Source organism: Mycetomoellerius zeteki, unplaced genomic scaffold (genome assembly GCF_001594055.1).
Source record: "Mycetomoellerius zeteki isolate Tzet28-1 unplaced genomic scaffold, Tzet1.0 scaffold20, whole genome shotgun sequence".
NCBI lineage: Eukaryota > Metazoa > Arthropoda > Insecta > Hymenoptera > Formicidae > Mycetomoellerius > Mycetomoellerius zeteki.
Window position 1 is genome coordinate 2,903,821 of NW_017256957.1, and position 27,487 is coordinate 2,931,307.

Here is a 27,487-nt window from a genome sequence, read left to right on the forward strand (position 1 = left end):
CTCAAAGAAAGGGAGACACGAGAAGATCCTTTGATCAGACCTGTATACTTGATCGAGCGTTAACGTTGATACCTTTTCGTACACGAGCGTTTGCATGAGATGCGTGCATTATTTTGTCTTATTTTTCAAGCCGAGGATCTACCGATAGGTACTCGGTCTTATCGTAAAAGCGCGCTGCGTGGAACAGGACGCAAGCGGGCGAACGAAGGGACAGGGAAAGGGACGTGAAAGTGAAAAGCGACTTTCCAAGCCAGCCGGTGTGGCGAAGGGCCCCTGGCGACGAAGGATGATCGAACCCTGCGGGCGAGCGCGCGTGCGCACTGCGACAGGCACGTCCTGTTCAAGGTCACAGGGCCGCCCACGCCGCACAGTCGTCCCTTCGCCCAGCGAAGACCCGGTGCCCTTTATTGAAATTCGGCGGATCGATTGTCGTGATTGTGCGAGAGCGCCCTTTCTCTCTTCCTCTCTCTCTTAATGACGCGCCCTTTCAATGGTTGTGAGGATATGTTTAATTGTGTTTGCTTAGCGATTAAGACATTTTTATTTTGAAGATTATTCACGTCCATTGAAAAGAATTGTAACGACGTATGGCTAAACAATGTGGGAAAATGGAAGGTGTTTCTCTTAGAGGAGCATCTTTATTTTAGAGATGCGTGAATCGCGAATTTTATATTCTTGAATTATTTAAAATATCTACAATATAATTTCACCAAATCATCAAACAAAAGTCAAACGTAAATGTTATATAGTTTCTTTTTATAAATATTATAAATTTTATAAATATTATACGTTGCTGTCAAACTTGAACTTTTCAAAAACTCTAAATATATATTTTGTACATATAAAACAATCTTGATTTGGATTAGAGATTACATAAAAAAAGAATATTGAGTTTTTAAGAATTAGATACCTGATATTGAAAGATTAGTTACTAAGAAAATTTGTATGCATATGTGCGTACGATATTGATGTAGTAATATGTAGTGATGTGTCAATAACACGTAAATCGTATAAGTATATAATCCTATTGAATCGATATAAAACAGACGACTTTAGAATCTCTTTAATTAACATAAATGAGTCTTACAGATTCAGCGTCAGTAACTGTTACAAATTTTGACGTCAATTTTCGGAGAGTTAATTATTCACAAATTATTTCGATAATCAGGAAATTTTTATTAGAGATAGTCTGTGTATCACAGATTGTCCCTTAATAAAAAAAAAACCAAACGCTATTAATGTTTTCTCTCATCTATCTAACGATAATGATCAATGATTGCATCGTTCATGTCGGACGCAACATTCTGCATTCTCATCTGATACGATTTGCAAAACGCACTGTGAATCGCGTTCCACGGCAATTTCGCAGGCCATTAGGTATCTCTAATCTCACGTGGGGCGCTCTCACGAATATCGCATCCAATAATATCCAACTTTGTACTGTCCAAACCGGCAGCTAAAATAACATCCGACAAAAGACCCGAAGATCTTGGATGCCTGTGGCAGGTGTTTGCCCGCGAATTGAAGTGGCGCCGATTGATCGCAAATTCCATCGATCGTGACGCGAATTGGCAAGTGGTCGATCGATCGCGCATCCGCAAACTCCAAAATCGATCCACAGAGCGCGTTTCACTTCGCTCATTTAATTTTAAGCAAAACGAAAGAACAGGTGCATACTTATACAGAAAGAACAAATTTATTTATCTAAAAATTTAATTAGATACAAATTTAAAATAGTTTTGTTGGACTATCAAAATAATTATGTAGGACGTTCAAGTATAATGAGCAATACTGCAAAAAGTTTTGACATTTTAACACTAATTTGAGCGTCCTATTATACATAATTATTTTGATAGTTTACCAAACTTATCTTCGAGTCTGTATAGCTAAATTTTTAAATACTTTAACAAAACTGTTTCTTCCATGTAAACATAAATAAAAAATCGAACGTGTTTATAAATATTACTATTGTTTTTATAATTTATAAGAACGACAAAATTTATGCATACATTTTAGACTTTACACACACATGATAATAAATTTCGATTTATTTCAGGCTCGTTATTTAAAATCAAAGAACAAAGTATTTATCTCTTGTCATTGACAGAGAAAAAAAGAACGTAAAGAAAAACAATTTTGTTTCTCCTCTACTCTCGTGTGTACTTGTTTATCGAACTTAAAAATACCCAAAGATCCCAAAGGGTTAGATACTTCCGTGTCACAGCCAAGATAAATAGCAAGGGAGAGCGCTTGTTTTCGAAGCTCCAGCGAGGTTGCATGAGCACACGTGATACGTGCGGTACAAAAGTATCGCAGGAGCAAAATGGAGCAAAAACGAGCCGTCCACTCTATATTATACGGGCGCGGCCGTCCGCATCGGTGCTGTGCTGTTGCATTTAATGATCGGCGGAAGCCGCATCGTACCCGTGTTATGCGAACGATCGTTATGTATTTTAATTTAAAGTATATAGATGTACAGAAGGTCCCTTCTCCAGATTTGTCACGTTTCTTGTCACTTACGAAAAATGTCTTGGCAAATAAATGCTTTACGATTTATCAAATCCAAAACCATGAACTGTTAATTGCTTCTGTTTTAATCAGTCAGTTTTTTGCGTATTGAATCCGGTATATTAAATTTACTATTTTTTATTTTTCAATTTTAGATTAGACAAACGATTCTAAAACGCTGAAATATCCAGTTTCAAATGATTAATTTTTGCATTTTCAGTTCGCCATGTCGAATCTGTCATTTTGAATTTTTAAAATTTTCGCAATCTAACTCCATATTCGTAATTATCTAAGTGCGAAAATAACGCTTTAAAAATGTTTAAAGGCGTTTGAATGACGTCTTATTAACTTTAAAGACGTCATTAAAATGTTATTAAGACGTTATTTGACATCACTTTACTATTTAGGTATAGTGTATAGCAACTCTAAAAATTCCTTGTACATCAAAATTCAAGAAATTTGTATGTAAGAAAAAGTGTATCTTTTAAAGGATTAAAAAAATTAATTAATTTATATTAAACTAAACTTTTCACTAAGTCAATTAGGGGCACTGGTACTAGATACTAGATGGTAAAGTTTGTATTTCTCGTGAGTAAAAAATAATGCAAGCTAGGATAAAAGGCTTATTATAATGGTACTCATCCGTGTTTTAACGATTTTTTTTTTAAATGACCCACGAGCTTCAAATAATTAATTCTAATAATTTGTTAATTTTTCTGTGTATTTTTAATTACAATTTTATTAGTTGCAGTAAATAAATGACTTAAATAAATAAAATCTTTATTTAGCATCTATATTCATTGCAAGGAAATATTGAAGAAAGGGAAGAAGTACCATTTTATTGGGAAAAAAAAAACGTAGTAGATGGGTTCATGTAATATAACTATTTTTGGTACTAATTTGTTAGCCGTGAAGTGATGCGAATTATGATATAAGTAGAAGTTCCTTAGCTATACAAAACAAACGTAATTTACAAAATACTGAAGAAGAAAAAAGGTTGTAGTTATGGAAAGGAGAATATATGGAATATACCACCAACTAGTCTATAGTATTACTTTACATATCGAAAATGTGTATGCATTTTGTTATCAAATTTGTTAGTTCAATTATGTCATTTGAAAGCCACATTCAAGGGTTCCAAGCTAGACTGAAGTCATAAAATTAATACTAATATATTTCTCAAAATTATACAAAGAGTACACACCTGTAAAACGATCTGCTACCTGTAAATCTGAAGTGCAGCTTTTACAACAACGCAATAAACACTAATGACCAATGGCCACGTTATAATGTCCAAGTACACCGTGAAGAAATAATTTTAATGGTCGCCCCCGGAATACAGCGCAAACTATATAAGATCGTGGTATTCCAACTCCCACCTATTCCATAACCACCTCTTTTCTTTTATTGCCGTACAAAAATCGATATTTTTAATATAAGAAAATTTCTTTTATTGCCTCAAAAATATAGTTATTTCTCGTGAGAATTATTTTCTTTATTTCAAGAAATATATACATAAGAAATAAATAAGTATTCCCAGAAGAGAACGTTTCCTTCCTTTTACTTTATATACTTTTATGAAACACAAGTTATATATAAGAACATATTTTTTCCATTCGAGGAAATGTACGATAATAGCAAAAAAGTTATTTTCCTAAATACCTTAAGTATAACTATTAAATAATGAATTGTTTCTTGGAAACGAATTTTTCTTAGAAATAGTTAATTTTTGTTCCATGTATATTTCCATGTATGTTCCATGTGTATTCCATGTATTTTGTTCCACATATTTCATATCATATATTTTAATATACTGAATTAAAATCTATATTTTTTAAATTGTATGATATGATAATGTATCTTTTCACATATTATTGAAGTTAATTGTGTTAATTATTTAAAAAAATGGACACAATAAATATGAACATAACCTGATTTAAGTCCTAATCTCTACTATAGCCATTTAAATCGGATTTCCTCTCGACGCATCGCACTACTCATCAACATTGTCACGCGTTTGCGGTATCGTGATTATCTTTCATCGAAACGTCGACTCCTATCTGCACGCCTTTAATCGTCGTTATATGAATACACGTGACACGTATAAAGATGGCATGACAATGACGAAGCTGGATCAAATCGATGGTCCACAAAAACGTAATAATTTTACGATAATTTTTCAAAACAAGCTGACACCAAATAAATCTTTTCTTCTTTTATTAATAATCAAAATAAATCGATCCTATTAAGACAGATAAAATTCATCAATTTGCTCAGTCACATTTTAGGTTTTCAAACACACTGCCACTGCGATCAACTTTTGCAAGAACCATGCGATTTAGACTAGGCGATAAATGCGAATGCTACTTAGCAGCAGTTTCGACGAGTGAAACTCAATCGTGCATTCGTTCGTGCTGGTTTAGCATTAATTTATCTGTACTGAGAAATGTCCATCATTACGTTACAAAAATTATACTCAGCTACTGTTATTATAACCTAGATTTCTATATCTCTATTAAACACTCCTCATAAGCAAGACTAAGGAGATGCGAAGGAAACAGTACATAAATGTGACGTAAAACTTTTTATCTGTTTATATAATTTATCTGAAGCATTATCTTCTCTCTAATCTAACTGGGAGTACACTGTTGGTAAAATCAAAACAATTATAATTTCATAATAAATTATGAAGATAAATAGGTGTAATTTATTCCAATTATTATATTTAAAGTTTAGAAAAATACAGGAAGAATAAATAATAAAATAATTACGTGCAGTCTCTACAAAACTGACAGGAATTGGAAATTTATACTCTCATATAAAAATCGATGTTATATTATACTTATAAATCAGTTCAATAAAGTCAATATTTATACTTAACAATTTTATAGATTGAATAAAAATTTTCTAATTTTATCTTAATTATTTTTTTAAAAAAACATGACTATTTTTTATTAAAATAATTTTTGATTCAGATTCTAAATCATCGCCAAACTTTTTGTATTATTTTCAAGTACAATGTAGAAAAATGATTTTTTCATAACTTTCCATTTTAATAAAAAATACGTGTATAATAATACATCCTTAAGAATGTACAGAGTCTTCGAGACATCCTTCGCGAGATGCAAAAATTACCTCCGTCACGGAAGAAATTAGACAGCATCGACACGATGCGAGAAGAGTCGAAACCCGCATTATCTTTTATCTTTTATCTCGATCGTGCGCGAATGTTGCACCGCCCGTACACCTTCCGCGAATCGATCGCCGGGCTTTTTAGCGACGATTGCCGCTGGTGCAGAAAGACGTCGCATCCGATGGATCGTCATATTGCAATTTGCAAAACCGCGCAACGAGGGGCCGAGCGAGGAATCGTTAACGTGTCGCGTTACAATGGCGTGACGTTACGTAACTCACCGAACTACCGTATACTTCGAAATATCGATAATTAGGCATGTAATCGCCATCGATGACGAGTCCTCGATTTACCGTGGTAATACAATATCTATCTCTGTGTTCGTAACATTCTTAAAATTTTGCCGAGCGGCAATAATTTATTCGCTGTTGCTGACTCGATTATTTATCGAATAGCAAGAAAGAAAGGAACAATTTAAGTGAATAAATTGAGCTGCCATCAATAAATTTAATTTATATCTTGTCGTACACAATACACACAATACAGAAATAATTCAAATGACCGAATACCAAATATTAATTGGCGCATATCCACAACTTGTAGAGCAATTAATTAAGTATACAAAGTGCACCAATTATCATCTAATTAAAAAGATAAATAAAAGCTGTTATCCCGTTTTGTTTGAATTACACAAATAAATATGATTTTTTTTATTTACTCAATTTATTTCATTCTTTAATTTATTCGCGCAAACGGATTAATTCAATGTTAATTAATTTGTCATAACCGTTGAACGTGTCGACAAAACAATGAGGCATAAAGATTTAAATGGCGATTGTCTGTGGAAGCCTTTCGATCACGAGCGGCTATCCCTCGACCCTTAACCCGGGGAATCCCGAATTTCCCATAGCAACGTGACGGTGCACTCCATTACCCATGACCTCCGCGCCCCGAGCGCGCCTCCGCTGCGCTGCCTCTGTATCTGCGAATCAATGCAGCTCCGTCGCGTGCATCCCGGCATTCCCCGAAACGCGGCCGTAGGCTAATTGCAACGGAAATTACGACGAAAGAAAATCGTGCGCGCGTCCACGTACGCCACGCTATTCGCCGCGTTCGTTGTCGTCGTCGGAAGGGAGGTTCGCGTTCTCGAGGCGCGTTTCACGAGCTAAATGTACCTCTCACAAGCCACACTGATCGATTCCGTGAAGTAAAAAATATAGAGAAAATTAATGTGACGTTATAAATTAATGTAAAATTAAAAAAATTATCAAAAGTGAAGTTGATCACAGAGAATCCGGTTCCTGCCAGTTCAAATATAACTTACATTCCCTATTTATCAAAACTTGAATTTTACATTAGAAAAATCATATTCGCGTTTAGCTACAAATAAAGTAGAAAGTAAACGTCATTAACTGGTATCTCATTGCATGCTTATTATTATGCTTAACATCGTAATAACACTACGAACTACTTTCGTATTAGACGCATGAAGCTTGTTAGATAGCTGAATCTAATATTAAATGCGACGCTAAATAGATGAAGGAATAAATACCAGCTCACATTTACACTGTATCTCGAGTGTTAAATGTTTCTGGTTTTTCCAACCTTCGTTTGTGACGCTAAAAAATTTGCGCAGCTAGCAATAAATCGTGAGTAACTAAATAAAATTTTTAAACCCCAGCGAATAGAAAGAGGTACCGCAGTGGCTAAATAAAACATGTATATTCCAGAATGCACCGGCGGATGCAACGGGGTCGAGTAAGACGATAATCGAATTTGGACGATGATCAAATTCTCATCACGGATCGATCGAGATTTATTTCTTTGTGATGCAATATATCACGCATTTTTAACCAGGATAATTGATATATCTAAGAAGTGAGAAAATTTGATATTTGTACAAAAGTTTTATTATACGATATTTTCTTATTTTCGTGATTTCCTATTTCTTAAAAAAAAAAATCTGCATATACTCTTAAATAACATTTCTGATATAAATTAAGGAATCTGACATGAAATTTATAAATCGTTCATATCGAAAGGATGCCTTCAAAAAATTTCGAAAATTTCTATTTAACATGAACGTTGTGAAAGGGAATGTTTTTTAACAAAACTTTTGTAAAAATTCTGTTTACGTGCAAAAAGATTATATACTGAAAGAAAAATGTACTAAATTTTAATAAATACTTGTTTGAAGTGCCAGTTGAATATTTACTAAATGTAAACATATATTTATTTGGTACAAAAATCATTAATTTGATCTAATTATTAAATTTTTTATTCGGTAAATATTTATTTTCCGTGAATAAATGTTATATTAATACTATTCTATATATATATAATTATTTATTAAAATTTAGTAGGTACATTTTTCTCTGTAGTGTAGATACATTACGAAACGTTGTTCTATGTTAGAACACATTGTATTTGTTTAAACGTTTATTTTTAAGCAAGACGTATTTAAATGATATTATATATCACGTGAATTCAAATTGATGATAAAAGCATTGTATGGATCACTATGTTATATAAGGTATTATACATATAAAAAATGATAAAAAATTAATTGTTAGACAATGCACTTTGTGCAGGAAAAATATATAATCTGTAGTAGTGATTACATTAAAACATACATTAAAACATTAGCATAGAGAAGTACTAAATCGATATTCATTATTAACTCGTTCGAGGCAGAAGTGTGCTCTCAAATATGAGGGTAAAATAGATTCACAAAGAGCGCTTCGGGCAGACTAAAGTACGCATTTATCGACAGATGTCGAAGGATAAAATAAAGTCCAAACTGATTATCTTTCATTATAATTCAGATAAAAATAAATTCTCGAACGAGTGCTGGTAACCAGTGTAAGACAAAATGCCTCCAAGTGACTATGAAATTATGCATTTATGAATAGATAAATACTGTAATTAATAATCAACTTTTGATTAACAATTAATACGTACATAAAAATCTCTCTAACGAATCAAGTTGCCAATAATAAAATACGATCTCAAAAGAACGCCTCGAGGAGAAATTTCTAATCTAAATGTAAAATAAATAATTATTCTTATTTTTTTTTAACACGACTCATTAATTAATTTAGAAAATAAGAAATATGTAAAATTAAAATATATAAAATTAAAGAATAGAATTATATTTAGTTACAAAATATAAACTTTGCTAAGATCAACATTTCTTTAAATAAACAGAAAATCAAAATCTATTTCAAATTTAAATTGTAAAACTTAAAATTTACAATAAATAATGTGATAAATTTTCGGTTCAAAATTTTAATGAATCTCCTACAAAACGAGAGAATATCATTAAAAATAAAATTCATAAAAGATAGTGTACTTTTAATTCATTAATGTGTCTTCAAAGGCATAGATAAAGCAGAGGCTTTTAGGGGTAGTTCCAGGACGATATAAGGACATGTCGACGCAATGCTCCAAAATAGGGAACTCGCTCGCGCGAACTGAACGAGTTAATTTTAGTTTAATCGACCGACTTGATACCGAGCTCGCGTACGAGCGGCGATGCACGTACACGACGTACAGCTATACAAAGTGTCACCGAACAGACGCGTCCCGAGGACAAAACGCACCTTCGACGATAAATATCGCGCAACCAATCAACAAAAATTACGTTTGAAAGAACGTCAGTTGGCGAAGAACAGAAAAATATTACAATATATTATACTTTTATAAACGAGCGTGTGTGCCAATGCACTTGGCGTGGCATTAAATTTTCTTGCGTTTATGTAAGACGGAAAGCAGCTAAACCGTAAAAGTTGTACGGTTTCAAGAGTACTTCCATGTTGTGAAGAAAAAAATTCTTTTTAATTTTTTTATTTAACAATTGTTAACAAAAAAATTAAAAAGAATTTTTTTCTTCACAACATGGAAGTACTCTTGAAACCGTACAACTTTTGTTTAAAAAATTTTTTTCCATCTTTTATACTTCCGACGGTACTCGGCTCGAAATAGAAATATCATTTTTTTTTCAAAGGGGTGTTTCACCCCTTAAACATGAGTTAGCGCACGTATAAAAAAATACATGTCTCTTAGATTTTCGTGTTTAACAACATATTTCATGGAGAATCAAATCGGTTCCGGACAGTTGTGAAACTTCCTTTGTCAGGAAAGGAGATATCGTCGTATATGATCGATATGCCAGAAAATATACACGACTGTCAAAGACAAATTGCATAGCGCGACTATACATGCGTCGGCGGGTTACGTGCATACGCGCACATCGACGCGAGTCTCATTTCCCCCACCGTTCAATCTATTTCCGAGTTTTCCGACCCTTGGACAACGAGCGACGTCATCGACGCCCAGGATACGAAATCCTTGACAAGCATAGCAGCTGGCCAAGGCCGACGCTTCAGCGTGTCGAGTGTGGTAGCGCGTTGAGAGAATTTCAGGAGTGGTTCTCTAATATCAATTAGAGCTCGACTGAGAATAGGGGTATAACTGGGGATTTTAGATGAGCGAATTTATTCAAGACTTTGTGATCGCTTTATCATTTTGTTTCGAGTTTAGTGATTGATACGATTTTGATAAAGGAAAATCGAGCTTGTTTTTAGGAAAGCTTTTGAGAACTCGCTCCTGAAACGTGTATAAAGTCTGAATTTAATTTAATTAAACTACCAATTTTTAAATTAAATCTTTGTAATATAAAAATTTTTTAATATTATTCTTTGATACGTTTTTCTTTATCATATCGTTTGAAAAATTATTGTCCGTGCTAATTATTCGTGTATGTATGTTTTACTCAATACACGCAAGATCATACAATATATTAAAGTATAAATACAACAAAATAAATATCAATAAGCGAGAATCAATTATCAAATTATTTATGATTCATAACTAAAAATCATTTTCCGATACTTCAAAGATATTGTAATTTCTGGCAGTGCCCAAAAATATTTTCTTCCACGAAAGGAGTTTTCATTCTTTTCAAAATGGAAAAAAACTAATTCAATCTATCAAAAAAGAAAAACCAATTTCCGTTGTATCGTTTTGAATACTCTTTTTTTAATTTTTACACACCCACGTAAAATTGAGATTACTTCTCAGATAGGATTTTGTTATCCATGAATTTAGATCAATTTTTCGATTTGCACGCTTTCCCTCCAATCCGGATGTGATCCATACGCACATCAGTCTTCGAAGGGGTGAGATAACCGGAGTTATGGCGTATAGATCATCGCGCTAAAATCGGATAAACGAGGATGCCAGCTGAGTTTCCAAAAAGAGCAGGAGAGACAGTGTCGCAATGCAGATCTCCCCTTTGTCGCGATAAAAATGAAAAAGTGTCGCGCGATCTTCGATTTTTCCCGAAATAATTCCACCTCACGACTCCATCATAGATCACAGACGCCGCCAGCGTTGTTAAGACGTTACGCGAATAAGATTAACCTGGTATGGCGGACTCTCGTCGCGTTATCCGATGGCAGAGAGCAACGAGACTCGTGAACACTTATCGCTATGTAAAGATCGCAGATATCTTCATGTATACGGGCCCGATAAAGTTATTATTGATTTGTACACAAGTTTTATTTACTTTTAGTAAATAAAAAAATTAGCTAAAAATTGTAAAATAAAAAATTAAATATTATTTAATGAGCGCCGTGTATGAGACACTTGGCGTCTGTCGACTAAAGTCGACGGTAGTACTGAAGAAATTAAAGGGGATATTTTATCTGTACATGAGGATAAGATTAAGAGATGTATGGATTATATATAAATAAAGCAATTTCATTGTTGCGCCGTAAGAGAAAAAAAAATTAAAATCGTTTAATCTATTATCTTTTATTTTTTATCTATTATCTTTTCTATGAACAAATAATAAATCGAGACCGCAACATTTATCATTCGTTCGTAAAAATTCATGGGTATCTATATTTTTCCGGGTCTACGAATTATTAAAATGAAGACACTTAAATTGATTTATAAAAAAAACAAGATTAAGTGATATCGTTTATCGATATAGACAAAATCAAAAGTATATTATATATATATATATCTTTTTATAAAAATCTAAAATATTTTGACATTTTCTAATGAACACACACGTAGATTTATTTTACATTATTACAAAAATTTATAAAACATCGTGATGTTCATATATCAATAATAAAATGCTATAATGTACATAAACCATTAAACTAAATAGTTTATTAAAAGAACGTTTTGTTGAAATATCTAAAAATTTATAGTTAAATACAGATCAATTTTATTGAACCATCAAAATAATTATGTAAATTCGTTGCTGAAAAACTTATTAAAATTTTTTGTAGCATTGTCATCAACGCTTAATAATAATTATTCTATATAATTATTTTGATGGTCCAACAAAATTATTTTCAGATCTTATAGCTTTTTTAGATACTTCAGCAAAATCGTTCTTTCTTTTTCTGTGTTATAAAAAACTTGAAAAACCTTCTAATATATTGTATATATATATATATATTTCTGAATTATAAAAATTATGCTACACCGTTTAGAAGATTCTGCTTTAACACGATATTTCATTTGCCAATACGCATTTATATCTATAATAGACTGGAGTCGTTTCAATGCTACTTCCGTGACGATATTAGCCGGCAATTTTCCTTCGTCAATTCGCGGCGATTTGCGTACGCGATCATGTAAGAGCGATTCTTGCGGGCGGTAAAGGACTGCTCATTACAGACAGCAACGTCTAATTAGTCCGCTCCTCTAGAACACGGCAGCACACACAGTGAATTACGTCAGGCTTGTGCATTTTTCCGTCGCTTTTATTCATGCGGCCGACAAGATGACGTCGGGATATCTCCGCGAGGCATTAAGCTGCGTGACTTGCGAATCCGTCGACAGATCTCGGCCCACTGCTCCCTTTTCGGTACGAACACTATAATGACTGGCGGCAAAGGTAATATCGCGACGCGAAAGAAGAAGCGCAATTTTGGACTCATCGTAGAAACGCACCAGTGAGCGACCGATTAAAAAATATCGTTAGGTAACTCAATCTTTTTGCCAAGTTGCGATGTTATTTTCGTCACGCATTTAGATGTGAAGTAACAACGTATAAACATCCACATGTATATTAGTACTATATAAAAGATGCATCGTTTAAGAATAATAAAAAAATTAATAAAGAAATTTCTTATAATTTTTTTTTAAACAATCTTGTTCGAATGTTCTGTGTAAAATTGAAAATTCTTAAACCCATTCTACAATTACATAGGCGCAGTTGTAAGTGATTGTAGTTGTAAGAATTAATCGATTACAGTCGAATATTCTCCTCATATTCGATTGTGATTGAATTCCTACACTGTTAAATCTATAGTGTCAAATTTAACTTAACATGAGTCGCCACTGCTCCTACTCCTCAGTCATATCGTTATTTTATATTGAAACAATGGTTATATTTGACATTATAAGTGTCAATTTGATACTATATCAAACTAACACGATATAGTGTGAAATTTAACTATCGTTTTGGTAAAAAATAATGATATATTTAGTAGCAGTGGCGACTCACTTTAAGTTAAATTTGACACTATACACAGAGAGAAAAATGTTTGGTATTTGTAACTATAATTATATATTACTATAATTATTATAGCAGTAATAATCATAATTATAGTAATATATAATTATAGTTACAAATACCAAACATTTTTCTCTCTGTGTAGATTTAACAATGTACAACGACCATTTATAATTACATTTACGCAATTACAAAATGGACTTTACAAATTTAAGATTACGAATATTTTTGTAGAAGATTGTAGAAGATTTGTAGAAGATAGAAACTTGAAGATTTCCTCAAGAAGCTTTTGATATATTGAATTTTCAAGTCTTCAACTCTTTCAAGACAGTCGTAGTATATAAATCATGTAAAACCACATTCTTAAAGGGCACTTCAAGATATTTGAATTCTTTTCCTATAATTTCGTCCACGTCCCTCACTAATAAAATTCTTGAACTTTATCGCCCGAGTTTTAAAATCCCTGAATTCTCAGAGTTCAAGTTACGTCCATCGTAAACGATGGTCCGTCTCGTACAATGGGGGAGCCGAACGCAGTTCCGAGGTCATGCTGCATCTCGATTTGCACTGACGCGGGCTAAAGTGCAACATGTGCCGGTTGCATAAACCGAGAGAGAGAGACGAGAGGAAGGGTTTGAGGTCGTTTGGAATTGCTCGATTAAGGCCATAGACTACAGGCCTCGCTATCAAAAGACTATCGTACGAGATATGTGCAGTGAAGTGCAGTGATGCATCGAGATTGCCGGCACGGGTATGTATTCGCCGAAGATCGATAGGAAGTTCAACGAATTTTCGCTAAATCCGCCCCGAAAACTTCGTATCGGAGTTTGCAAAATACTTCTAAGAAAAAACCCCATTTATTTTTATGTTGCTCGCGTAAGTTTCGGGTAGATTACACTTACATGGTTTAAAAAATCGCAGTTTAAAAATAAAAAAAAAGTTCGCTGTAAAACGAAGAATATATTATAAAAGAAATATATTTTACCTTTTCTTCGCGTATGTAAAAATTAACAACTTATGCATGTTTCTACTAATACAGATTAATTTTAATTTCGCTTCAACTTACTCTTTTTTCTCTAGTTCTAAGAATTAGAAAGAGATAAAAAGTAAGTTGAATCAAAATTGAAGTTAATCTACATTAGTGGAAAAACGGGCATTGGAGTTTTTTCGAATTTACTAATTTCAGTAGACAATAAAGACACTTTCTAACTGCAACAGCGATACGGAAGGAAGAAATTTGTCGTTTTAAGAAGATCGATTAGGGCCACAGTTTGCAGACAATGTCAAGCAGCTATCAAAAGGCTATCGAGTGAAGTGAAGTGAAACGATGCACCAGCGCATGTAAAAAAAAGTTTAATAGTTAATATTAAAATTTGATCCGCGATATAAAGCAGACCATTTTTATTGGGGCGTTCATTTACGCATAAATAATCGGATCACGTTGTGATTGATACCGCATAATTATACCTATTAAAAATTACGTAAAAATAATCAGCAGATTCAATATCTCTCTCTTTTCTATTATAAAATGATAAATATCCTTTACAAGGAATTTGATACAATCATACGTTTAATTAATTTTACTGTTTCATTTCTATCTGTTCATCATACAATTATTGTCACAAATGATCAATTATCGTAAGTGTAACAGTTTGATACGAAAAGAACAGAAAAAAGTTAATTTGTATTTCTAACTTAAGTTTGATGCACGAGATAATAATAAATTCTCATAAATTTTAATTTAATTAAACATTTGATTAAAATTGCGGTAATACGTCTTTATTTCTCGCGGCTGGAAATTTGTCAGGGAAATGGAATCCTCAATGCGATTACAGTGCAGTTGTATATGTGGATGGGACAAAACGATTTTCAGGCAGGGCTGGCGATAATTGCGCGGCCCGAAGCGCAACAGTAAATCGTACAAATGGTGCAGAAGAGAAAGGTTTTGTCGTTGGAAATCGGTCGATTAAGGCCATAGACTGCAGGCACTGCCAATCAGCTATCAAAAAGCTATCGAGCGTGTGAAATGAAGTGCGGCGATGCGCCGCGGATATGACAAACCGACGTGGAAGTTAGTCAGGGAGATAAAACGGATATTAACTAATTTTGATGTAAATCTGTGCAAACGTTCAGATTCTAAATAGACTTTTTTTTGTGGTCAACATAAAGTACATGGAAACGATTTTGCTGAAATACCTGAAAATTTAAATACAGATCTGAAAATAATTTTCTTGGATTATCAAAATAATTATGCAGAAAATTCAAACATGATGAGCAGTGCTACAAGTTTTGACGTTCGAGTAATCAGCTTGAGCGTCCTATATAATTATTTTGATAACCCAATAAAATTAATTTTAGATCTGTAGATATTTACATTGACAAAAAAATTGTTTGACTGAAATTGTCTTCATTTTTTTTCTTTAAAAAATGTATGTATTTAAATCAAATATAACATGTATGACTTAAATACACACATTTTCCATTGAAAGAAATAAGGACAAACTAAATTAATTTAGCCAAATGAATAATTTTTTATGTAGGTAAATTTGAGGTACTTTAGCAAAATCGTTTTTTTCATGTAGGTATGGCAAAAAGTAGTAGGCATAAAGATACTTAAAAGTTCAAGAGTAGATTGATAAAAATCATGTTTTAAACTGTTTAAAACATGCTTAATCGATGTTTTTGACATGTTTTAAACATGTTTTTTTTATAATACTGTTTAAAGCATGTATGAAACATTAAAAACATGTTTTTAAAAAAAAAACAATGTTTTATTGTTAAAAAGAAACATTATCTCTTATCAACCCTGCGTTAAGAGTCTGATAATACACTAAAAATTTGTTTATATTTCACAGATTATTTATGCCTACAATATGTAAGACAAATATAATCTACAGAAGAAATTTTTACTCCGTAAAGATTTAGATAGTCAGTAAAATATATTTTTTTTATATTCTTCGCGCTGAACTCTTGAATATTTTTATGACGTGGTTTTTTTCATGAAGTAATCAAAAGAGCAAAAATACAACGCACAAATAATTTTCAACAGTAAATTTCCATATATTATATTAATATATAATAAAAAGATATAGATTCTTAAAGCTGAAACTTCGCTCTATCAAATGGTATAAACGCTAACTTTTTATTTGGTGCAAAAAAAACGTCGGTTTTCGGTATCATAAAATGATGATTTTCCTTTTCCAATATTCTATTATATTTTTAAAAAGTTAGCGATTATACCATTTGATAGAGCGAAGTTTCAGCTTTAAGAATCTATATTTTTTTATTCTAATGATTTTTAACGAAGTTATGAGCAATCAAAGTCCGAATGCTACTTTTACTTAATCGCGAGTAACTCAGGAACAAAAAATCGTAGGAACATTATTAAAAAATGATTTTGTAGAGAAAACTTCAATCTTTCACAATAGATAATCAAAAATTTTCTCGATTTTTTGGGGGGCACGTAACAGACCTATAAAGTGAAAAGAACTTTTTTTCAATTCTTTTAGCTGGTAGTTTTCTATATGTAAAAATTATCAAACTCACATAAACTAAAAATATACAGTGACCTTTCGAAAGTAGAGATTTTAAGCTTTAGAACTCTTATTTTAAATTTAAATTTCGTTCATTTTTTAATGAAGTTACGACTGCTCTTAATAACAATACAGAAAAACCGACGTTTTTTTTTGCACCAACTTATAATAGAATGCCTTTTTAAATTAAAATAAATTATAGACCTTCAAAAGATACATGAGATAGTCATTCAGTATAAGAGTGATAGATTTTCACTGTTACTTGATAATGAATAATGATCAAAGAGCGCAATTCGATATCTACATATAGGATGCAATGACAGACTATATATTGTTGCACGTAATCTATCGCATGCAAACGGCGAAATGTAGCGTGACCGATACATCAGAGACAACAGCGTGAAGGATTAAGGTTTACGAGTGCAGGTATCGGCTTTACTATACGGCCGGTAGAGAACTACGCCACTACGCCTAGTCGCAAATAATTGATTGAAGCTATCCTTGAAGTCAATGAACAGTGGCACCATTTTTAGCCGTCGAGTGGTGAACTTAGATCGTACTGTTTGACCTAATATTCGTCGCGCAGTGTTCCGATCGATCACTATCGCAGACACAAGCGAGCGGACAAACATCTTCCTGCACGCTATAATCCCGATTGTTATACGGTAAAAATATAATTCATCGCGATGTGTAAATGCGAGTTTGTCGATAATTTATTTAATTAAAATATAAATATGTTTCTCTGAACTATATTGATATGTCGACATGAAAATATAATTCGAATAAAGATTAAATGGTTTGATTTTTCCTTGCATGTTCAACTATTTGATGTCGCAAAAACATATATATACCTACTTATCGTTCTTTTAATATTGTTATTTATATTTTCGAACATTTGGCGTAAGCGTTGCCGCTTTTTATTATAAAAAATATAATTAACAATAAGACAAAGAAAAATAAATTTTAATTTATAATTAATAAATCAATCCAAAGTTGACTAAAAAATGTAGCTCGTATTACGCTGAAACGAGCAATGAGAAAGTCTTACAGCAAGTCAAGAACACGACTTTCGTGGCGGTCAACAGCCGTAGTTGTTGCGACATACGCCATTTTCACCTGCGCCGCTACACATACACCCTAACAATGCATCATCCGCCGACTTGATTTCCCCCCCTCCCCCCCCAAAGATTGACTCGTTTACTGATATTCTTATTTTTATTTGACGCATTTGCGCTAAAAGAGGCCATTTTAAACACGATAATCATAGACTATTAAATATAAAAATATAATTATATAATCATATTTAGCGTCAAATAAATCGCGAAAATATGAATAAAATTTACGTAAATCACAAATAACGATAATCAAATAAACTATCACATTTTAATTCACAGACTTATGGATTTCTGATTATCGAGACTTCATCTTTTGCGTCAATTATTTTTTAAATTCTTAAAGAGTTCCATTTGCTGTTTTAATGTTTTCAAATCTTATTATCTTGATTATCGATTTGAAAAACGTTAAAGATAGCATGTGCATTCAATTGATATTTTTTTGTCATATATACTTATTCATATCTGATTTATATTCGAAATAGAAAGACTCGACAAATGGTTGAAGTTCTTATTAAGAATAGAAATTTGAATAATAACATATAATAATATATATAAGCGATATGATACATAAACAGGTGCAATGATACCGAGGTCATCATAATGCGATATGCAAATTAAAAATTAAATTAGACGTCATGTTGAATGTGTAGAATGTCGGGACGAGAAGAGGCAACCAGATTTCGATGTTGAAAAGCCGAGAAGTGGGAAAACTCGCGACTTGCTCAGCCGGAAATCGCGGAAAATCGAAAGAGAGGGAACCATGGGGGGAACCGGGGAGGGAAAATGAGAGGCGCTTGCGCGACGACTCGTTTCCATGGCTTCGTAACGTTTCGCGTAGCAACGCGAGGACTTTTGACCCCGTTCGATTGTCCTTCGAAACAGCTTCGTGCGCCGAGGAAGCGAAGCGCATCGCGGACCCACGATATTTCTTTTTTTTTTTCAGCCTTATTGTCAGCAACTGACGGAGTTGTCGATGCAACGCGATGCGCCCTCGACTGCACGAACCGCGAACCGACACGAGGATAACGAGCTCCACGAGAAAAATATTTTTTAATTGCCCCCAAATCGATTGTGTTAGAAACTTGAGTAAACAAGACATTTGCCAATAACCATAATAAGTATATTAATATTTTGTAATTAAATTGATAAATTTCTAAGGACTTGAATTTCAGGGAAATAGAAAACACTCAGAGAAAAAACAGTGATAGCAACTATAAAATTAATAACTACCTATATAAATTTTGGGTGGAATTTATGTACGTAGTTGAATAAACTAATGTATACATACATTAATTAAATAAACTATTTTATTGTTACCATTTTTATAGTTGCTACCACTGTCCTTTTCTCTGAGTGAACCACAACAGTTAATTTTACAATTAATTTGATAGATTTCACTTTTTATCTATATTCACTAGTTATTAACTGTATATATCAAAAACTAGAAAACTGCGAAAATAATTTAATAATGAAATATATATTTACACAGATATTCCATATAAAAAATTCATATTGCGGATAATTTACGTTCAGAAATGTAATCACAAAAATTTACGTTTGTAGAAACCAAAAAATCCGACAAACACGTATAATTCGTGAGTGGTAAAATATAATGCGTATACCATGGTGCACGCAGTTTTGTCTCCACTCGCAATTTTTCCGACTCTGGACTCGTCCCACGTTTTAATACACTTATGGGATTTATCCCAGAACACGCAATAAATTCTTCTCTCCGTCTCCCCGCCGCGCCGTTCCGTATCTCTCGCGCGCGTTTATTCCGCGAAGGTATTCCGTTGACACCGGTCGAAGATTTATGCCGAAGCAGCTGATCGCAATTTGGCAAGAAGCGTGCCCCCACGAACGCGTTAGTACACTGAAGCGTGAAAATTTACCGGGATGTGTACGCGCGAAGGCGAACGCGACCAATTAAATTCTCCTGAACGTTTCGTGCACTCGATCGTGTGAACGCTACGGTGGCATTTAATTACTCGATCAATTAATATTTTATCTCGTACGACTTCCGTCTTACCAACAGAGTAAATGGTTTATCGAGTACAATTACAGAAGACATATGGTTGAATTATACAGAAGACAAAATAAAAGAGAAAAGATGGAAAAGACGAGACTGCCTATTCATTTCGAGAACGTGGCTCTTTATATCATTAAGATCCAGTTTCATCAATATAAGATTGACTTTAATCTCGAGTATAATTTATTCTATCTTTTTCTAATTTTTAGAATTAAAAAAAACTAAAAAAAAAAACAGTAAACTGAGATTAAAATTAAAAAGTGTGCGTCGAGTGGCTTGCTGCTCAGTGCGATTGACTCGCGATCTGTAGATCCGAGTTCAATCCCACCTGCGCCCACACTGAAAAAAAGATTGGCTGCTGCAGCAAATTAGATGGTAAAATATGGCATAGCATTTTTAATTGGCTGCAGCAGCCAATTTTTGGTTGCGTTAATCTATTTGCAATGTCAACATAGGATTTCGATAGACTAACACAACCAAAAATTGACTGCTGCAACCAATTAAAAATGCTATGCCATATTTTACCATCTAATTTGCTGCAGCAGCCAATCTTTTTTTTCAGTGCATATACGCGATTTTTCGCGTTTAAGAGCCAAAAATGGCTCCATCTGGTGATTAAGAGAAGTCACCAGCACCGTTTGGATTCGGCGTTAAACTGTAAGTCCTTCGCGATGGGGAAGGCAACGGGATACCACCCCATTATAATTATCCTAAGAGAATCTTCTCATTTGATATGGAGTCGGCCATACAGGGGACGATCACCATCCCCAGTAATGGAGTAACGACTTGATTGATTGATATCGTGTGCGTATCACGCGAGAATATCGATAGCCAAAAGCATGCGTTAAATAAAAAAGTATCAAATTGTTCAATCATGATATACAAATATCTAGATGCAATCGAAACATGTCTAAATCAAAAATGAAAAGTGTTAATAATAAACGTATGAATAGTCTAGCTTTAATATATAAATTCTGCAATCAATATGATGTTATTCTCTTAACTAAAATGTCGACTACTCTCTAAATTTCTTGGAGTGAAATCTCACTCTAAAAGAGATAATATTATATTGTTAAATTTATGTTTATTAAAAAAACCTGTAAAAAGAATTTATATATAAATTATATTTAAGTTATATAATTATAATAATTATAATTAATAAGAATATATTTAAGTTCGCTTTGCGTTTTTGTAATTGTAATTTTATTCTCTCATTTTCTGGTAGGCGTTAGAGCAGCAGATTTTGCTGGTGCCTCATCATTTTGTGCATCATGTACATTTAATTTCTCTTGTTTAACTCTATAGTCGTTTTATTTTCGTTTTATTTGTAATTAATGCATAAATAAATAAAATTAAAAATTAAAATTAAATTAATAATTTTATAATTTCTTAATAATTCAATTTTTCTCGACAATATCTTCTAACATCGCGTAATTTTTGTTTTCAATTTCAGCATAAACACAAACATTTTATAAGAGTATAAAGCGGAGTGTAAAGACAGGACTGTCGTGTCTATAATTTCTGACGATGTTAAATGTTAGATTTTTTACGTCGAAGTATACCAAATCTACCGTTCGTGGACTATTATGTATTCCGAAAAAACAGATTGAATTTCGCAGCGTTCGATAAGCAGCTCAGCAATTCGTCGTTTGATGCAAATGCGAATTGCTGTCGCGTGGGCGTACGAATGCGTCTCGCTCGTTCACTCGCCGGCTCCGCTTGCCCATTCGCGGCTTCATAATCGAACGCACCGATTTTCAAGGATTACCACGTGCCAGCGCTATTCCTTTGCGAGCGAAACGGCCGCACTCGCACGTCACTACTTCCAGGGAGAGTGAAACACCTCGACCGTGTAAAACCGCCGTCGCACACGCGCGAAGCGAAGTTACGTCGAGCGTGTACGACAATTTTTGCAGCAAGAACAAGCAAAGCTGAGAGCGCGATTAACCCTTGGCGCTCCCGAAAACCGGATCGCGCCGGTTTTCGTAATATTTTTAGAAATAGCTCTGCCAAAGTAGACTTGTTACCGCATATAAACATTAGAAAAACATCGATATGCAAGGTTTCGATACGTCGTACGCAAGATTTAAGACCCGAGAGTCAAACTGTTGTCATTTATCATTAAACAATAGGCCGTTTATACGTTAAGAAAAGAATATGAAATGAAGATGATCATTACGGAAAGAAAAAAAAGAGAAAAGTATTTGTGATTATAATTGTATGATAAAATATTATGATTAGAAGCTCCATTTTTATAGTTATTATTGCTATAATGTTAGTAATAATAATTACATTTATGATTCTATATGTACCAAAAAATGTATGGTTGTTCCCGGAAACGACTATAAATTTCACAATCATTTTCGGAATAATATATTTTTTTGAATAGATCTATATGTAAATATAAGTAATTACTAATATTATAGTAGTAATAATTATAAAAATAAAACTTCTGATAAAAAATTTTAGAATGCAATTATAATCATAAATACGAAAAACTTTTCTCTCAATGTAGAAGTTTATATTAACGTGATTCTCCAGACTTTTAATTCAGATCGTCTTCACTTCATAGAATCTTCCTTTTAAATCTTAATTATTTATGTGTCAAGAGGTAGGAATAAGACGGAATAAAAGATGATATTCGAGATTCTCTCTAAAGAACATTCCAAATTAATCGTGGGATCTGTCGTTAAAATTTGATGTAATGAGAAAATAAGACAGCCGAAATTCTATAGTAATTTACGAAATTACGCAACAGATAACGTAATGACAGACGATGTGGTCAATTAGACGGAGATCCGAATTAGATGGAGTCATCATTAGGTTCGCCAGTGATATTGGGCAATATAATTGGCCAGACAATCGATCGTCACGTGGCAGATCGAGCCTGTTACTTAATCTAATTAATTACAACGCGAGTTCACTTACACATAGAAGGTAGCATGTCAAATAAGACTGTTGTGCAAAAATTCACGATAAGAGAATGATGCGGACAAGAGAACGTTCTTGACCAAAACTAGAAGTAAATGCGTTTATTTTAAGACCAAAGTATCGAGCAAATGCATACATAATATTCCGCGTACTATGTAAGTGATGTTTTACATTTTATCGCGAAGTATTTTCTCCGTATCTCGCAACGCACTTGCAAATGACTTCTGTTATCGATTTGTCATGACAAGCACCAATAATCTGACAGTACGAATTAGATTCGCGATATATGACTCATTAAAATTGATTTTGTATCATATGAATAAGTATCATTATATTCAAAGCATGCGAGCAAAAATTATGCATTTATCAAGAAACTCGCTTTAAAAAAGAGCAAGTATTCCTCTTCACTCATCTCATAAGAAATGTAACACAAGTCACAATTTTTCGAATCCTGTATTATATGCGGATTATGTTTTAAATACATCGGTCTTTGATATGTACTTTCTATATCTTTCGTATAGAAACAAATATCTTAACTTCGAATAAAAAAATGCACTGCAATAGCTTTGAATCCTCAAATTCATGCTTCTCAAAGTATTCACGATTAAACAGATAAAAGCAAAAATATTTCATTGAACTCTGTCATGCCAGTTTCTACCAATGCAGATGAACTTTAATCTCTATTTTCTCTAATACGAGTTAACTTTAATCTCAATTTAGTCTTCTTTTTCTAATTTTAAGAATTATTAATCAATAATGAAGAAAATGAAATGTAAAATATGTGGTAACTTGTACAAATTTACTTTCTTTCTTTTAAGTAATATCTTTGACAAATAATATTTTCTTAATAGTAATTTTAAAATATACTTATTACAAATTTTTAAAAAACTGATTATATCAAACAAGAATTTATTTCCTTTTAAAGAATATTATAAAATTGATCGACAGCGTCTTTACATAATAAGAAATCGAATTTATTTTAATTCAATCATCTTTATTGATGTATTAATAGGTTTCAGAATATATCTTGAATAAATTTTATGCTTACGATGAACTCTTATGATAGATTCATGGATATAAACTTTTGAAATACTTAAACCAAATAATTATTATTTGTGCACAGCTTATATTTTTCTATGTATACTGTAATATTTCAGAAGAATTTCGAGATAATAAACATATTTTATATATATGTATAATAGTACTCTTCTTAAAAGTGTTATTAATTACTACAGAAACAAAATATTGACCAAGTATAAAATTACGTAGAGAGAGATTAGATTACTATTATATATTGCTCTTTAAGGAGTAAGCCTTCTGCATCCACATTTGTGTCCATCTCGATGTATTCGTTTTGACTCTTTCTGCGCATTACACTATATAGAAAACTTTACATTACAGCTATCGTTGTGTAGCTTAAGAAACCATATGACTTTGATTTTCCGACCGCAACGTCGCGATAGCTGATTCTGAATTAAAAGACTGAACGATACCTACGGACCGAGTCGGATAGTGCTGCTCCGATTAGATACGGTCCTGGTTCATACGATGTCGCAGAGAGGGATTGGCGGGACCAGAGAGGCCGCGGAGTTTCGGGAGAGAAACCGGCGCGATGGTGGCAGCGGTGGCGGTGAAGGTGAAGGGGGACGCGATAGCATGCCGCTCTTGAAATCGGCGCGGGTCGCCGGCGTGTTACTATGCTACGGTGCCGCCCTCGACGGTGATCCACGCGAGGATCGATGATCAACACACGCTGATTCCGACGAAGGGGGTGTTGCCGCGATTTAACGGATGTTCACCCGGATGTCCACTCGAATCCCGGAAGTATCGGGATGCTACGTACTCTTGGACATCCTCACCGTGAACAGCGAAGATACTGTTGTTACGCGATAGACGACGAAAATGATAATGAATATGTCTCCCTTAATCGGGTTTAATTAGATTAATTTAATTTAATTTCCTCTTGACATAGCAACTCCTATCTGATGTTTTTCATTTTTTGTATTAATGCGAAAATATCTCCTTAATCGGGTTTAATTAGATTAATTTAATTTAATTTCCTCTTGACGTAGCAATTCCTATCTTATGTTTTTCATTTTTTGTGTTAATGCGAAAATATCTCTTAGAAAATCCTCCCAAAATTAAAAAAAAAAAAGAAATTTTTATCCGTTTTCAAATAATAGCAGGGGATGTATATTTGTTTATAATGTGATGTTAATTAATGATACAAATTGACAATATAACAGAATCCTTCTAAAATTAAAAAAAAGATCTTGATCTGTTTCTAAATTATATATATGTTGTATATACATGTTATGTATATTTATTATGTATTGATAAAAATTGTATCCTCAATTCATGTCGTTGATAAGTACTAAGATATGTACTTGTATAATTACTGAGATATGTTAAATACTTAAAAATCATAAATATTGCCTCTATTTGTCCACTTATGTGCGCGATATCGAATACATGTATTTCGTAATATTTATTGAAAACTATTTTTGGCACGGAAAAAATATAATCTATCTTCGAATCTATCGTGCAAATATACCATTAGAATATATGCGTCGTACAATATGCAGAATGTCTGACACGAATAAGAAAAAAACAAAGTTTCAATATTATATCTAATTATACAATTGTAATAGAACGTCTTACCTTTGCATTTGACTCCTACTTTCCCGGTGCCCCAGATATAATCTTCACCTGTGGAATAAATTTAAAAATCAATATATATTTCTATAACTAAATGAAATTTTGTGATTTTTCTGAATCACAATTGTAATTATTTAATATAAAGTAGATAGTTTGTTCATACATTTAATATGGTAATTAAATAAATGACAAGAGCAAAAAGATGTGATAGACGTCCATTTCTATCATTATAGATTAATTTTAATCTCGGTTTAATTTATTTTTTATCTTTTTTTAATACTTGGAACTAAAAAAAAATAAAAAGTAAGTGAAACCAAGATTAAAATTAATCTATATTGGTAGACAGGCATGAGAATAATTAATTTGATAAACTTAATTTCTTCTACATTAATACTAATTTGGTTCATATAATGAATAATATAAATTGTAATTAATGATGTACTTACAATGTTTACAGAGGATGGGCGTTACAAAGTATACATCTATGAGGACGTGATTGTAGGAGTTGTGTTCCGTGCTCGTGGAATCTGCTACATACGCTGTAACAAGGAAGTGACGAATTAATGAGCGGATTAATCTAATACAGTAAGCTATGGAAGTAACGCTTGATATTCTATATTCAATGGTATTATAATATTTACCATACGGCCCATTGCTGAGCGTTACATAAGACGACTCTTCTTCATTGTGAGTGTCGAGATACGGCGACAGGCTTCCTTTCAGCATTAGGACTTCGTCGGTTGTAACCTCCGCGTCTAAATACAAATCACGCAGATATAAATATATATAACTGACATAAATTATGGAAATAAACGAGCATTTAAAAGAATAAAATTGTCAGATATTGCTCATTTACTTCAAGTGACAACTAAAAAAATTTTTTTTTAATTATTATCATAAATGAATTAGTAAACATTACCCTATCATCAAAAAAGTGAATTTAATTTTATGAAACCAAAATTGTCACAACTCAAAGAGTAGAGTTTCTAAAAAAATAATTATCAAAATCGTCAAAACTCAAAAGAGGTGGTTAAGAGTTATGAAACAAAAAAATAAAATAAAATGACATTTGATCACATTAACAAAATTTGTTTTGTCAATATTGTATAATCAATAATTTTCTATAAAATTAAAAAGTAAGTTTTCTCTTTTTCTGGGAAACTTGATTTTTTTGAGTTTGTATCGCTTATGAAGTAAGAGTGTGAAATGACAATTATTTTTATTCATATATTCCTAGTCTATTAATATGATAAATTTCGTACCAGGCACAAAGTCTGCTTGCTTATTTCTTGAGTCGCACGAGACGACACCAATTTTCAATCTTCTCGGAAGTAGCGCGATAGTAGATACTCGCAAAGGAAACGATCACATCAGTAGATCATCGTCTCCATAGAAAAGAGTACGCGAGTTTACTCGTTTGTCAGTCACACATGGCATGCAGCAAATGTAAACAATCTCGTGGAATACAACAATCACAGGACATAATCTTTCTCGATTCTTACGCATCCTCCTCAGGGAGACTCAAAGCATTTCTTTTATCGCTTTACTTGAATCGTATTAGAAGAGGCTTTTATTTAATTCCAAATTATTTGCGGCTGTTTGAGCATTATTTAGGAAAGCCGATCTTTGTGCAATATAGCTTATCTTCTTCTTATTGGGCACATACAATTTGATTCTCATATGTTTACATCTAATTATTAAAAATAATGATTTACTCTTCGTTAAAAAAGCTACTTCTGTGTTCTTATATAATGTTATATCCTTTTAAAAATTATCTTTATCGCTGTACATAAATACGTAAGATGCAGTACGACAATGTTGTCCCGACAACGTTGGTTCATCCAATATGTCAAACTTCTCTACAGTAAGGTAATATAAACACTGTAACAATTATTTATGCATGACCGTGCAATGCATTATTATCTTTATCATTCTCCTTTGCATTTCTTCCGTGGACATCCGCACTTCGAGTGTAATTCTTCTTTTATTTCACTATTTCTATGTTTCATATCCAAGATATTGTGATCAGAGAGCCTACGA

At 32.8% G+C, this 27,487-nt stretch overlaps 1 protein-coding gene across 1 annotated transcript in view; it reads right to left on the reverse strand.

Moving 5' to 3' along the window:
- LOC108722298 (protein kinase C delta type) overlaps nucleotides 1–27,487 on the reverse strand; it is a 29,859-nt gene extending 2,372 nt beyond the window's left edge. Inside the window, exons 1-4 of the mRNA XM_018447306.1 lie at nucleotides 26,710–27,487; nucleotides 26,089–26,202; nucleotides 25,894–25,986; nucleotides 25,451–25,498 (exon numbers count right to left, since the gene is read on the reverse strand). Of these exons, the coding sequence (XP_018302808.1) occupies nucleotides 25,451–25,498; nucleotides 25,894–25,986; nucleotides 26,089–26,173 (226 nt within the window). The 5' untranslated portion in view covers nucleotides 26,174–26,202; nucleotides 26,710–27,487. The remainder of the gene's footprint in view (nucleotides 1–25,450; nucleotides 25,499–25,893; nucleotides 25,987–26,088; nucleotides 26,203–26,709) is intronic.